Source organism: Phalaenopsis equestris, unplaced genomic scaffold, assembly GCF_001263595.1.
Source record: "Phalaenopsis equestris unplaced genomic scaffold, ASM126359v1 Scaffold234232, whole genome shotgun sequence".
Taxonomy (NCBI): domain Eukaryota; kingdom Viridiplantae; phylum Streptophyta; class Magnoliopsida; order Asparagales; family Orchidaceae; genus Phalaenopsis; species Phalaenopsis equestris.
In genome coordinates this window covers 22,526-36,376 of record NW_018252153.1, presented here as the reverse complement: position 1 = coordinate 36,376, position 13,851 = coordinate 22,526, and the positions used below count along the sequence as shown (strand labels likewise).

The following is a 13,851-nucleotide window of genomic DNA, read 5'->3' as shown; positions in this document are numbered from 1 at the left end:
TTAAGACAAAATCCAAGCAAAGCCAAGCCAAATCTTCTAAGAGAGAAAGAGAGGAAGAGAGAGGGAGAGGAAGGGAGAGAAGAAAATAGAAATTTTCTTTTAAATGTTTAGGCGCTCGACGGTGTAATTCCTCGAAGAAATAAAATCCTCTGCAGCTCCGTGAACATAGGCAAATTTGCCGAACCACGCAAATTAGTGTGCCACTCTGGTGTTTTTTTAGCGTGCAATTTTCTCATTACATTTTTTGTTTTACTGTCGTCATTTTTCACAATACCTTTACTAGCAGAGCAACATCAGTGGGATCAGTTTTGGTGATGACAAAGGATGATTGGACTAGGACACCGGCTCCAGACATGGGACACTCATAACAGAGAGCATCACATGATATTACAGTCGATATCTTCCCCTGTGGCCACCACTATTCGGGGAGGTTGAGGCTATCCTCACTTCAAATCAGATTGAGGCGACTATGGATTACTTTGGGATCATGCAACATTACATGCGTGACACATAAACCCAACTCGATTCGGTAGTGGACCCCGGGAGAGTGGATCAATATGAATGTATACTCACAAGTGGAGAAAACTCCTCCGGTGTTTCGGGGAACAACCAATCGTCAGTGGGATCCAGGTGTTTCTCGATTCACAGTAGAAGTCCATTCAACTCCGGGAGTTTACAAGAACTCCATCACCGTCAACATGCAACTAGCAACTTTGGCAAATGAAGTCAAAGCTTCCCCAATCACAGGAGGCTGATGTTGGGCATCATGGAGGCTGTACCAAGCAAGTTCAACACATTAATTGAATTTGTCTAGTAGGGAGGCTAGACAGGCTAGGGCTTTTTGTGGTAGGGCTGTGACCCCCTTCCCCTCCGAGTTATTATAAATATATTTTTTGCTGTCTTAGGGCAGTTTTTGTCTTTTATATTTTGAATTTCTGTCTAAGCCAGCCGTCAAAGTTGTTTTCTCTTATAGGACTATATTTGAAGGTGAGGGGTGCTTCGACTGAAACTCGCTCGAGGTGGTAATCTTCTCCAAAGGTTTGAGGGGTGTTCTGGCTTATATTCGATCCCGCGGGGATACTTATCTTCCCCAACACTCTTCCACAACCCATCGCTACCCTTTCCTCTCCCTCCTAACTGCTGCAACTCCCTTCTGGCCGTCCACATTGCTGCCAGCTGTCCTGCCTCCGACCTTCTTTCTTGCCCCAGCCGCCAGTCTTCTTCTTTGTTCCCGCCGCTAACCCCCTTTTTCCTGTTCCAACCACTAGTCCTCCACTCCCCCTTTTTTGTTCCAGCCGTCAACCTTTCACAGTTTCAGCCGCCAACCCTCCACTCCTCTTTTCCTGTCCCAGCCACCAGCCTTTCTTCCTAACCGCCTGCCCTCCTAAACCTTCCCGTTTCCCTCATCCTCCAGGCCATATCCAGCAGCCTACCACCACCTTTCCCTATCTGCCTCACCACTATTCACTGACCTTCCGCCACGCCTTCGCAGGAGAGTCATGTCATCGTGTTTGTTTGTGTTTTATTTCTTATTTTGACGAGACTTCAGTGTAACCGTTGAATTTCAATAATAATATTTTGGTTTTTTATTGTGGTTTGGGTTAACTCTAATATCATATTGAGGTTTTAATAACTTTAGAATATTAGATTAAGATGAAATGATGACGTTTCTTTTATATGTTTTCAAAATTATTGCTTTGAAAATTTGCTAGTTCTTTATAATTATTTTGCAAGTCTTCAACAATTCTCTCGTGTTTCATGATTAGTAATTAGTGAGCATTGAAGTGGTGAAAATTGAGAGTTTGAAGGGTTAAAGAGGGTTGGTGTGGAGAGAGTCTAGCGGTGGCTTGTGGATCATGGGAGGCTAAATGGTTTGGTTGATATTGACAATAACAATATCAAGTTATGAGAAACTAAAGAGAGTGATGAGTAGGAAGTAAGGTGAGGTTTCAATGCCGTTAGATTCGCTAAAAAGAGAGAGAGAAGAGGCGGTATATTTATATTTTCAAAATTTTATTTCCGCGTGAATTAGATATGCACTACTAATAAAAATGTCTATGACAAATGAATTGTCTTTTTTAAGTCTTAACATTTGTCAGAGATGGGCACAAATGTTTTTTTTGTTTTGGGGAATGTTGATTATGATATCTTATGAGGTGTTGCCATCATTTAAGTTAAATAATATACCTTTGAAGTTTGTTTTTTTTATTAAAATGTGGTTGTAATATTCATTTTTTATGCACGTTCAAATTTTAGATCGCGAACTTTATAAATCTGTTCATGGGTTAACCATTAAACAGTATAATTTCTTTTATATGATTTCAAAATTATTCCTTTTAAAATTTATCTTTTTATAATTATTTTGCAAGCGTTAAACTGTACTCTTGTTAGTTCATAATTTGTGAGCATTTGAGGGGTGAAAATTGAGAGTTTGAAGGGCTAAAGAGGGTTGCTGTGGAGAGAGGCTAGCAGTGGCTTGTGGCACCATAGGAAGGCTAAATGGTATGGTTGACATTGACTATAACAATATCAAGTTAAGATAAACTAAAGAGAGTAATGAGAGAGAAGTAAGGTGAGGCCATAATGTTGGAACGTTGGCTAAAGAGAGATAGAGAGAAGGGGGTGTATTTTTGTTATCAATATTTTATTTCCACTTTAATTAGATACACAGTAATTCTAAAAATGTCTATGAAAATGAATTGTCTCTTTAAGTCTTAATATTTGTCAGAAATGGGGCACAAATATTCTTTTTTGAAAATGCTGATTATGATATCGTTTGAGGTTTTGGCCATCTTTTAAGTTAAATAACATGCCTTTGAAGTTTTGTGTTTTTTTTTTTATTGAAATGTGGTTGTAATATTCCTTCACTGTGGACGTTCAAATCTTAGATCGTGAACTTTATACAGTTGTTCATGGCTTAACCATTTATCAGTATAATTTATAGAAGCAAGGCGTTTAAGGTGATGTATTTGATTGTTTGTTGATGAGTGAGAATTGGAAATACTATTCTAGAGGCTTCTTAGACTATTATTACATTATTAGATGAACGTTATATATTTGATGCTTATGTCTGCTATGACACCTTATATATAAAATAAAATCTTAAGATCTATATTTGTCACTATAAATTATAAAAAATAGCTGGTACGTGCTCAAAGAAATTGGTTATTTCAACGTTGAGATAGTGTAATACTTTTTTTATGTTTTCTATTTATTGCCTGCACAAGCCTAGGTTTAACATGTTAACACTTTAGCTAGAAGTTATCGTCTACCATAGATTCAAGTAAAAAAATCATGAAATTCAGAGACTGGTAAGTGTAGAAAAACCTATGTTATGAATTCTAATCCTTATGGTTTGTTGTTTTGATACTATATCCAATCCCTAGTTGTTGATTTAATTAACTTTATTGCTGTTAGCAAATGATGTGCTTCAGAGTGGAGAATAGCATTTAAGATCAATGAAAGAAGTGAAAAAGAAGATCATGCACTTTAGAGTGGTGGATCAAGACCAATACTGGATGATGAAGAGGATATGATAGCTAAATTTAGTTGAAGAATTAGGGTTTCATGAAAGTATCATTTTAGGACCTCATGTATATCACTTTTAGATTTGGGGTTCTTATGATGAGCACATAGCCTTATGGTTTTAGAGAGAGAACAATAGGATATTTGGTTTGTTGTGAATGTGCGTTACACCCCTTGATGGAGTGTGTATTGGATTTGACCAAGGATGAGCTCGAGTGAAACATTTTTACTGGTTGAGAGGAACACGAGTTTAAGAAAATGGTTTGTGATTAGAATTACGCATTTAACTTTACCCTTTTCCTCTAGGTTATCAAGGTAAAGTAGTCCTATATTATTGAAAGAAGGCAAACAAATCTTTTTGTTAATCAAGAACATTTAAACAAATAGTCTCTTTTAAACTTTAAATTTTTCAGAACAAAAGTTCCCGTGTCCTATTAATCATATAAAAATATGTAGACTGATATTTTTAAAGCGCGATCACAATTGAGAACTTAAGGGATTACTTTTTCATAACACAAAATATAGAGCGAATGTATTGACTTTTTTGTTATTATAGTATATTATGACTTTTTACGATGACATTTACTACAATGGACACTGCATTTAGATAGCCAATAAAAGCTTCACTTCACTCTTTTTCATCGAAGTATAAGAGATAAATAGAAGAAATTCTGAAAGACCTATTTCTCCGCAAAAAATTGATTTAGAAAAACCACCATCTCCATTTCCTCAGATTTCCTCAGAGACTTCGACAAACAACAGAAGTTGGATATGCAATTTTCAAAATTTCTGAAAATATTTAAGAAGTTTACAATCAATATTTCATTTGTAAAGGAGAAGGTATTTAAAAGAGGGTTAGGAATTTGTAAGTTATCTTAATTGTCTCCATTGATACCAATTGTGCTGAACTCCACTTAAATAATTGTCGGCTTTTGGATTGGATTTGGTTGTAGTATTAGACTCGAATAATAAGAAAATCATACTCCTTGTGGGCTCATTGAGAAATACAAACTCTTCAGAGCATGTACTTTGAATAACCATCCCTCCATGCCAGACAAGCTTTATTCTTTGGGTTGTAGAGCTTAAGTATTCTTTTAGTAACACTAATTAGGAACACTAATATGTCTATAAGAGACATCCGTATAAATAGTGGCATTCTCTTTGCCTTTCATGCATATAATTTGATTTAGCTGGTCTTTCATCATTTGGGGCCCGTTTGGGGTAGCTTATAAGTGTGTTTGGGGCAGCTTATAAGTGCGGGCGGCGTTTTGAAAACGAAGTCATACCATTTGTTTCACGTGTTTCGTCGGCTTATTCAAAAGCTACGATTTTTATTTGTGAAACACGCGGCCTGCGGGATGATTCCCGTGGACCACGTTTCGTTCACATTAATATACTCCCGTGCCCTTTGTGCTCTCGTTCGCATCTCCCTCCCGTGGTTCGCATCTCACGTGGCCTAATTGCTCCTCCCCCTTGGAAATCTCTCTCGGCAGGTAATACCTTTGGCAGTTTCTTCTTCTTCTTCGGTATGTTGTGTTCGGATTTTTTCTTATTTTTTTGCTGTTGAACTGCAAATCACAGTTTTCTTCGCCAATGAGAACAATTCTCCATCATCGCAACTATCTCCAAGGATATAGCAGAATCTTGCAGAAGAATCTGTTCTCTTTGGCTATTCATCATTGGCGTTAGATTTATAATTGTAAATGTAAAAGTAGGAATGTTGTGTTAGATTTATAATAGAATCTAACACCTAGATTTATATGCGTAAATTTAGGTGTTAGAATTATAACTACGTAGGAATGGGGTGGTGTGTATGTAATTGCCCCTTTATAGATTTATAATTTTAAATTTAGGTGTTAGAATTATGACTTATAGGAATTGGGTCGTGTGTATGTAATTACCCATTTATTAATTTTTCTATTTTAAGTGTGTTGATGATTCATGCAGCTTTAATGACAAATTTTGAATTTTTCCAATTCCATTGTTTGCAAGAAATTTTTAAAGTGGGGTTTTTTCCAATTCCAAATGGTTTAATATGTACAATAAGGAGTATAAAATGCACAGAGAAGTTTATTACCTTCTTAATTCTGTCATTGGTTTTGATCCGTGCTTCACCTCCATGGAACTTTGTTGGTAGAATAGTCTATCCAGATCAGGGGCAAAATGGTCATTTGTCTAGAAACCCCTGCAAATCAGTTGTTTTCCAAACGCACAAACTAAACAGTCAGCCAACTTATCCGAATCAGCTGCTGATCAGTAGCTTATCTGGATCAACAACTTATTTGAATAAATTTGATAAGCTACAGCTGCCTCAAACAGACCCTTGGTCTCCACTCAAGCTATGTTCCTGATTTGATTCATCATATTCAGTTGGGGCAGCTACTATAATTTCATCTCGTGCCATTTTTTTAGAAAGATTTACATAAATATCGCTCAATTTTATGTATTTACATATCTAAAACCTAAATTTCAATTTTTACATACACATCACCTTATCCATGGAAAGTTGTATTTTACATTTTAAAAGTTAAGTTAAAATGGTGGTATTTTTTATGTGATGTGAAAGATTTGGGTGATATAAATGTAAAATGTAAAATTGTGTTAGATATGTAAATACGTAAGGATTGAGTGGTATGGATGTAAATGCCCCTTCTTTTAATCAATCCTCTGCAACTGTTTCTAGCATTGTGGTTTATCATTATGCTACTTCTACATTGGCTGTTTCTGTATTCAAATTTATAGGTTTTATCATAGTTCCAGTGTTATGAATCTTGGGGGTTCTGCCTCTTGTAGAGCTAATGATGTCAATATTTTTTGTGTTTTACTTCAATTTTGTTCCTTTTTCTTGCAGTGGTGGAATGAATGGATATCTGTCACTTTGTAATGGGGATCCATGTCCGCCTGTCTTCAGGTCTCCCATCAATGGATTGGAGGATATAATGGACAATCAAGTCATGTAAGGGGTTTACAAATTTAAATTCAACAGCCCAATACTATGATAAATATATTTATGATTTTTGTTTTGCTCAGTTGTACAATATACAAACTTCCAGATGCCCACAAACACATTACTCAACCACCACCAGGTGTTATATTCCCTAAAAAGGTATTCATAAATGTTGATACGAGTCAGGATTACTGTTTGTTTACTCGGCTGTAGAGTTTTTTTGAGACGTTTAAACACATATTGGTTAATTCCTATATATTTACATATCTAACAGTGAAAGTTTAATTTCTACATGTATGCAACCTTCCCATGAAAGAATGTAATATGATTTTTAGAAGTTAAATAGTGTTATTTCGATGTGATATGAAAGGTTTGGGTGGTATAAATGTAAATAGTAAAACCTGAGTGTTAGATATGTAAATAGTTAAGAATTGTGTGGTATGTATATAAATGCGTATATAAATGCTCCTTTTTTATTCTATGCACCATGAGTTATTCAATTGCTCATTTTTTTAGCTATTTGAAACTCGTTACCTTTATTTAAGCTTCTGAATGCGAGTCTAATTTTGGAAACGTTTGGTTTGGGTTTGGTTTACAGATGTTTGTAGTATATATGCTTAGACATGACCAAAATTCATTTAGATTTCTTTTTTTCTCACTTAATGCATTGGAATGAAAACATAGTAATGAATTAATCTTTTAATTATCTTTTTAATAATTACATTCCAAATGATTCTTCTACTTGTGCAACTTTTTTGTAATATTAATCTGACGCAGTCTGTGTGCGCATGGACTTTTGTAGGACTTGCACATTTTACCTGCAATTTTTTGCTTTTCTTAGTAACCGCATGCTCCTTTTGCTGTTATTAACTTTCTTACGGCGGTTTCTTTGTAAAGATCATATTTTTTTGATATTTAAATTTGTTTAGGAAATATTTTGCTTACTCTTGATGTTTTAGTGGGAGAGTGTTAGAAAATTAATTTTAGAGGCCGCAGGGTTCTCTTGGTTACTGTGTTGGGCAATATAATGTTCACAGGCGACAACATCATGTTAACCATTGCATACATCCCTTTTGCTCAACGCCAAAACGTTCACAGATTTCTTGCCCATTTTAATACCATGTCTATGTTTGCACTTTTCTTTTTGGGGCATTTACATACATACCTTCCAGTTCCTATGTATTTACATATCTAATATCCAAATTTGACTTCCTTGCATTTATACAAACCGAATCTTTCATATCACATCAAAAATACCACTTTTAAAAAGTGAAATACACCTTTCATGCATAGGTAAGGTGTCATGCATGTAAAAAATTAAGTTTAGGTAATAGATATTTAAGTAGATCGGAATTGAGGTTACTGTGTTGGGCACTAGAATGTTCATAGGCGACAAGGTCATGTTAACCATTGTATGCATCTCTTTTACTCAATACCAAAACGTTCACAGACTTCTTGCCCATTTCAATACCAAATCGCTCGCTTCATATGTTTGCACTTTTCTTTTTGGGGCATTTACCTACATGCCGTCCAATTTCTATGTATTTACATATCTAATATCCAAATTTGACTTCCTTGCATTTATACAAACCAAATCTGATATATCACATCAAAAATACTACTTTTTAGAAGTGAAATATACCTTTCGTGCATAGGTAAGGTGACACGTATGTAAAAAATTAAGTTTAGGCTTTAGATATTTAAATACATAGGCATTTAGTTATGTACGTAAATCTTCATTTTTTTTGTTCTCCTTTAGTTTTATCATTATCGCAAAGAAGTCCCAATTTGTGTTTGTCAGAATGGTCATAAATATAAATTTTTTTTCTGTATCACTGTATAATGTTATCTGGAATTATGTTTTCATGTATATTATTATTCCTCAGTTGTTTCAGATCTTTTATTTTTATTTTGTCCATGATGTGTCCTTGTCATGATGTCTCAGCTATACCCTTTTAATGTTCACCTTTCATATATGGTAAAATTGATGAACGTATCTTATATTTGAAGGACATATACATACATAGCACCCAATTCCTACGTTTTTACATATCTAATACCTATACCTTTATATTTATACCACCCAAATCTTTCATATCACATGAAAAATACCACCATTTTTTACTTTTTAAAAGTGATACACATATTTTCATGAAGGTTTCATATATGTAAAAATTGAAGTTTAGGTGTTGCATATGTAAATACATATGAATTGAGTGCTTTGTATGTGAATGCTCTATATTTTATTCCATGTCGGTTCACATTCTTGCATTGAATTTTTTGAAATTTAAAGCATTAACTTGTTTTGGAATATCTAAAAAGTTGGCTGAAAAATGAGAATCCTCCCTTAAGTTTGTTTCTATCTTCTTTCTGATCACCGTTCATCTCTTCAACTGAAAATTGGTACTCATTTATGCCCTCATCGTCTTCAGTATCCGCGGTGTCTTTACCCAACTTTTCGATGACACCCTGCTCGGTGAAGTAGATCACTCCACTAGTTGTGCATTCTGCTTCAACATGTCCAAATCGGTAGCACTTGCCACATTTTTTGGCTGTGACAAACTTGCGGATTGATTTCTCTTGATAGTAGTCAGGGGGTCGTATGGTGCTGCAGTCTCTCCACCTCGGGCGGTAGTAAGTTGGTAGAAACTGACGATGTATTTCCCACTTTATCTTTATATCTTCTTATTTCCCCCTTCGACATTTTGGATCATGATCGAGGGTAGTTTCCCATTGGATTTCATCTTCTATGTCCATAATAGACTGTCGAAGTCAGCGGATCTTTTGTATCTTCTCCTAGGAAGGCTCGGGCATGGATCTCATTGTTGGCATGACTAGGGTTTAAAGTGGGGATAAGAGAGCTGAAAATTTAATTTAGGATTGTTGATTTTCATTCAGCAAGAGGAATTGAGGGTTAGGTCAAAGTTTTCGTTATGATTGGGAATAGGAAGTAAAGTTTGGTGGAGATAGGGTTTAGGGAAATCGGAAGAGATTTTTGAGGGCAGGAATGACAATTTTTGATGGAGTGGTAAGGTAGATGCTAGAAAACCTTAGAATAGAACTAGGGTTGGGCTTTCTCTGATATCAAATGATACCGGAATAAGTAGGAAAAATCAGCGGAAACACAAAACATACTTTTCTGAATAAAGAGATAGAGTCACAACATAATTCAAGCGGAAAATAACAACACCAAAACATAAAACGTTACAAGCGAACACCTCTGAAGTGTATTCCTAGGGTGGTGGGGGCTTCCTAGGTGGATCGAGATGGCTAGCAGTGGTGGAAGCAATAAAGTAGAAGTGAGAAACTGTAGGAATAGCTAGAGGGCTGGCCATTCTGTGAAGTGCCAAAAAGAAATTGGTGAAAAAGTGAGAGGAACATCAAAGGTTTGTTGTCCCGAGGCGAAGGTCGCATGGATTGGTAGGTCAGAAGCTATGTTAGCAAAGATGCGGGCTGTTTGGGGTGGCAGGAACGTGCTGGTCAATAAGGTAAGACTGCAGGGGGGGTGGCGGCTGAGGAGAGGGGGAAGATACATCAACATCTCGGAGAACTACCACCTCCTCAGATATAACTCCAGAACAGGTAGAACAACTCCACAGAGGAATTTGAAAGCACTACACAACAAAAAACTGAACCCTAAACTCTGAAACAACAATATATATAGACCTAGCTAAGTGGGAAATAGGAAAGGAAACACGTCGAAAAAGGAAAGCGGAGAAAAGGGTAGGCCGCAATGCCGCCCTCTCCAAAGCTGCTTGGTTAGGGCGGGAGATACGAAAGGAATGCTGCAATAATGTTGTTTGACTCTTTTGGAAACCTGGACCGGGTCCCTTGGACCGACCCCTATGCCAGTATGTTCAGCCAGTGGCTTATTTCCCGTCTTTGTGCGACACCGGCTTCTACGTCTACGTGGGGGAGCCCCGCGTCACCCATACATAGCCGATCCACGTACAGGATAGAGGAATAAGTTACCTTATCGATGTGGCTTCGAGCGGAGAGATTTTCGCTGACACATTGCGTGGGTGATGCGTGAAGTTAGGAGTGGAGAGATGGTGGTGAGAAAAAGAAGATGACTAAGGGTTTGACGGGAGTGTTACAAGAAGGTTTTGCGTTCAAATGCTGTAAGATTATAGTTTAGTGTGCGAAACATGTAAATACGTAAGTTGGAAGTGCTATGTATGTAAATCTATCGATAACCTTCTCAACATCTCTTCATTTTTAAAAAAACTTGGAATGATGATATTAACAGATGAAATTATAAATTTTAGGAACTATTATTAATAATTTTTTTCAAAATGTCCCAAAGATTAAAAGTATCATTTACTAGACTTTGGAAAAATTTTAAGTTGTAAATTTTTAAACTATCCTCCCTTTAATACAATTTGTTCATTCTAATTTCAATTTACATTACTATTAATGGTGGCATTATTTGGTTCTGGAGTCTGGGACTAATTCGGTCATTTTATATAAAAACTAAGACTAAAATGGACTCCCAAATTATAGTCAGTCGATCATTTTAATGGTTTTTTAAATTAATATTTTCATATTTTGAATTCTTTCCTGTTCAAAATTGCTGTTATAGCAAACTAGTTAGAATAAGTTACATATGCTGTTGGCAGATCTACTGAAAATATCAATTAGAGCTTTTTTAACATTACTATTCATAAAATATTCCTGAAATAAATTTTGCAGGATCACCTCATAGGATTGTTCTTACTTGCAGCTTTGACTATTGCTGCCTCTCTCGTAAACCGTTTGTTTTGTAATATTTTTTTAAAGTATTTAAAAGTTATCTCAGTCATTAGTCTCATCGATTAATCGACACAAAGCCTGTTCAGGATATGTGATGCTTATTTATCTGAATATTAGTTTGTCATTTTCACTCAAATTCACTTTTACTCTATTTTGTAATAGGTGATATAATGCACTATAAAAATAAGCGGAGTTTTGATAGAAAAGATGCAACTTCCATAGAAATTGGGGTAAACACAATATTTTATTTTACCAGCACAAAACAACACAATACAAATACTTAAAAGATAAACACTTGCAATTTGAGAGGCAGTCAAACTCTCCCAAATCCTAACCCTAAGATTCAAGACAATAAAAACACATTCCCCTAACCCTATATATATTAATCCTTATTTATGCTCGACAAGAATAACTAACAAATGACTGAATTGTTCTTTTTTTCTTGTGTCTAACACAAATTTTCAAATTATTTTGCCGGACGACACTGCAGGCACCGGTCTAACACATTTACGTACATACGACTCAATTCCTATGAATTTTCATATGTAACACCTAATTTTTACTTTTTACATTTATACCACTTAAACCTTTCATATCATATCAAAGATACCATCATTTTAACATTTAAAAGGTGGAATACATCTTCTCATGCATAGGTGAAGTGTATGTGTGTAAAAATTGAAGTTTAGGTGCTAGATATGTATGTAAAGTATTCCTAAACAAAGTGTTGTTGTTTCAATTTGCAGATCTTTTAGCTGAAGCTATTGTAGATAATGTGATTCCTTTTTCTACTGAACAAGCAATGCTTTAGTCACGACCGTTAACTTGTTCTATTTTCTCTTGGTTTCAGACTGTTACCATCGGTGATTTGAAGCCTCCACCTGCTCTGTGGCATGAAGATACTGGCAGGAGACCGCTTGAAAATGGAAGGTACTGATAATTTGACTACATGCATACCACAAAATTCTTATGTATTTACATATCCAACACTGAAAATTTCATATTTACATGTATATCCCTCAATTTTTTAAGATCAAATCAAAAATGAGAAAAGTTGTAGGAGGCCATTTTAGTCCTAAAATCCATATAAATATCAATTTAATCCCCAAATTCTTTTAATAGGGCTAAAATAGTCCCCGGGATCTATTTTAGGCATTAACAGAATTTAGGGACTAATTTGACACTTTTTTAAACTCGGGGGACTAGAATTGCTCCTGTAAATAGTCATATAACTATTTTGACACTTTGCTCCAACAAAACTACAGCCATTGCTTTTTTTTTTCAAAAGTAAATATCACCTTTTCAAGCATTGATTTATGACGTCATTGTTTTATATGTAAATATAACGTTTAGATGCCAGATATGTAAATACATAAGAATTGTTTGGTATGTATGTATGTAAATTTTCCTAATATCAATTAATTAATTAACTCACTATTTGGAGGTTTAATCTAAAGCACCACATCCAGGCAAAACCCCCCAGGATCTTACTCTGGCAAACAACTTGGCGAGGCCGCTCATCGTCTAGTCATCAATAGCTTACAGGCGCGGACTGGACGAGAGCACGACAACATGGAGCAAAGAAGGCATCCTCATCCGTCATCACATCCTCCACATTCACCCAACTCCTTTCCATATTCGGATGGACGACAACTTCCATTTGCTGCTGGAGAGGAACGACATGCCATTGGTCAGTCGCAACGGTACAATGTTGTTTCTACCTCTTCAAGTTATCGATACGAGAGATCCGAAAACCATCCATTCAAACGAAATGAACATCATAGTAGTCACCATCAATTTGAAAGAAACGAATATGGTGTTAGGAATACTACACATTACGAGCAAAGAGTTCCGGCTCAAAGCCACCCACAGTATGGCACGTCGGCATACCCAGTCGCGACGAGAAATGTCATCCAACAGCCCGTTCATGGAAGCGTCCCTGCTCGGTCTGGATATGGCGGCTTCAACGCATACGGAGTTCGGCCGCAATGGAATCCACAATATGATCCAAGGAGAGGACCGCCTTCGCATCAGGCTCAGTTTGAAAGAACGAACACGAACCCACAACCGACGAATTATAGTAATAATAGATATGTTGTGTTAGATCGAGGCTTGAACAAAAGGCCTCGGCCACCACCGCCGCCCGGTTATGGCCATTATTAGAGCTGAATAATGCAGAGTGGGTATTATTCATCTATTTTCTTAGTAGCATTATTTTTGTTGTATTTTGTTCTAATTTTGGAGATGGTCTGTAGCTATTATCAACTTGCTGTAAGATTGCAAAAAACAAATGTTAGTAACTTGAACTCCACTAACATAAGAGCCTGACAGTAGAGAACTATAATGTAACATTTGAATAATGTAAAATTTTATTTGTAACATTTTGTATGCATTCAATTGGATTGATTATGTTGATTTGATTTTGGACGGATTTGATTTAATTAGAATTTTGATTGTATGCTATGTAGCTCCTGACTTAACCGCATTCAATGGTTCTTATATGAGGTTCCCTCTGCATGGAGGGCTAAAATTATTAACGTGAAAGAATAGTTGACATCATATTAATGAGTTGATTTTTGATATCACAACTATAACTTAATTTTGTATTTTGACATTTATAACACTCG

The 13,851-nt window shown here is 35.9% G+C and overlaps 1 protein-coding gene across 2 annotated transcripts in view; it reads left to right on the top strand.

Annotated features, from left to right (window-relative positions):
- The window catches only part of LOC110038885 (5'-3' exoribonuclease 3), a 71,825-nt gene extending 58,192 nt beyond the window's left edge, over positions 1-13,633 (top strand). Inside the window, exons 20-23 of one of the 2 annotated variants that reach the window (XM_020743804.1) lie at positions 6,377-6,481; positions 6,556-6,631; positions 12,075-12,154; positions 12,694-13,633. In XM_020743804.1, the coding sequence (XP_020599463.1) occupies positions 6,377-6,481; positions 6,556-6,631; positions 12,075-12,154; positions 12,694-13,387 (955 nt within the window). In that variant the 3' untranslated portion in view covers positions 13,388-13,633. Of the gene's footprint in view, positions 1-6,376; positions 6,482-6,555; positions 6,632-12,074; positions 12,155-12,681 lie in introns of both variants that reach the window. The other variant, XM_020743803.1, reaches the window with a different exon arrangement.
- The last annotated feature ends 218 nt before the right edge of the window (positions 13,634-13,851 follow it).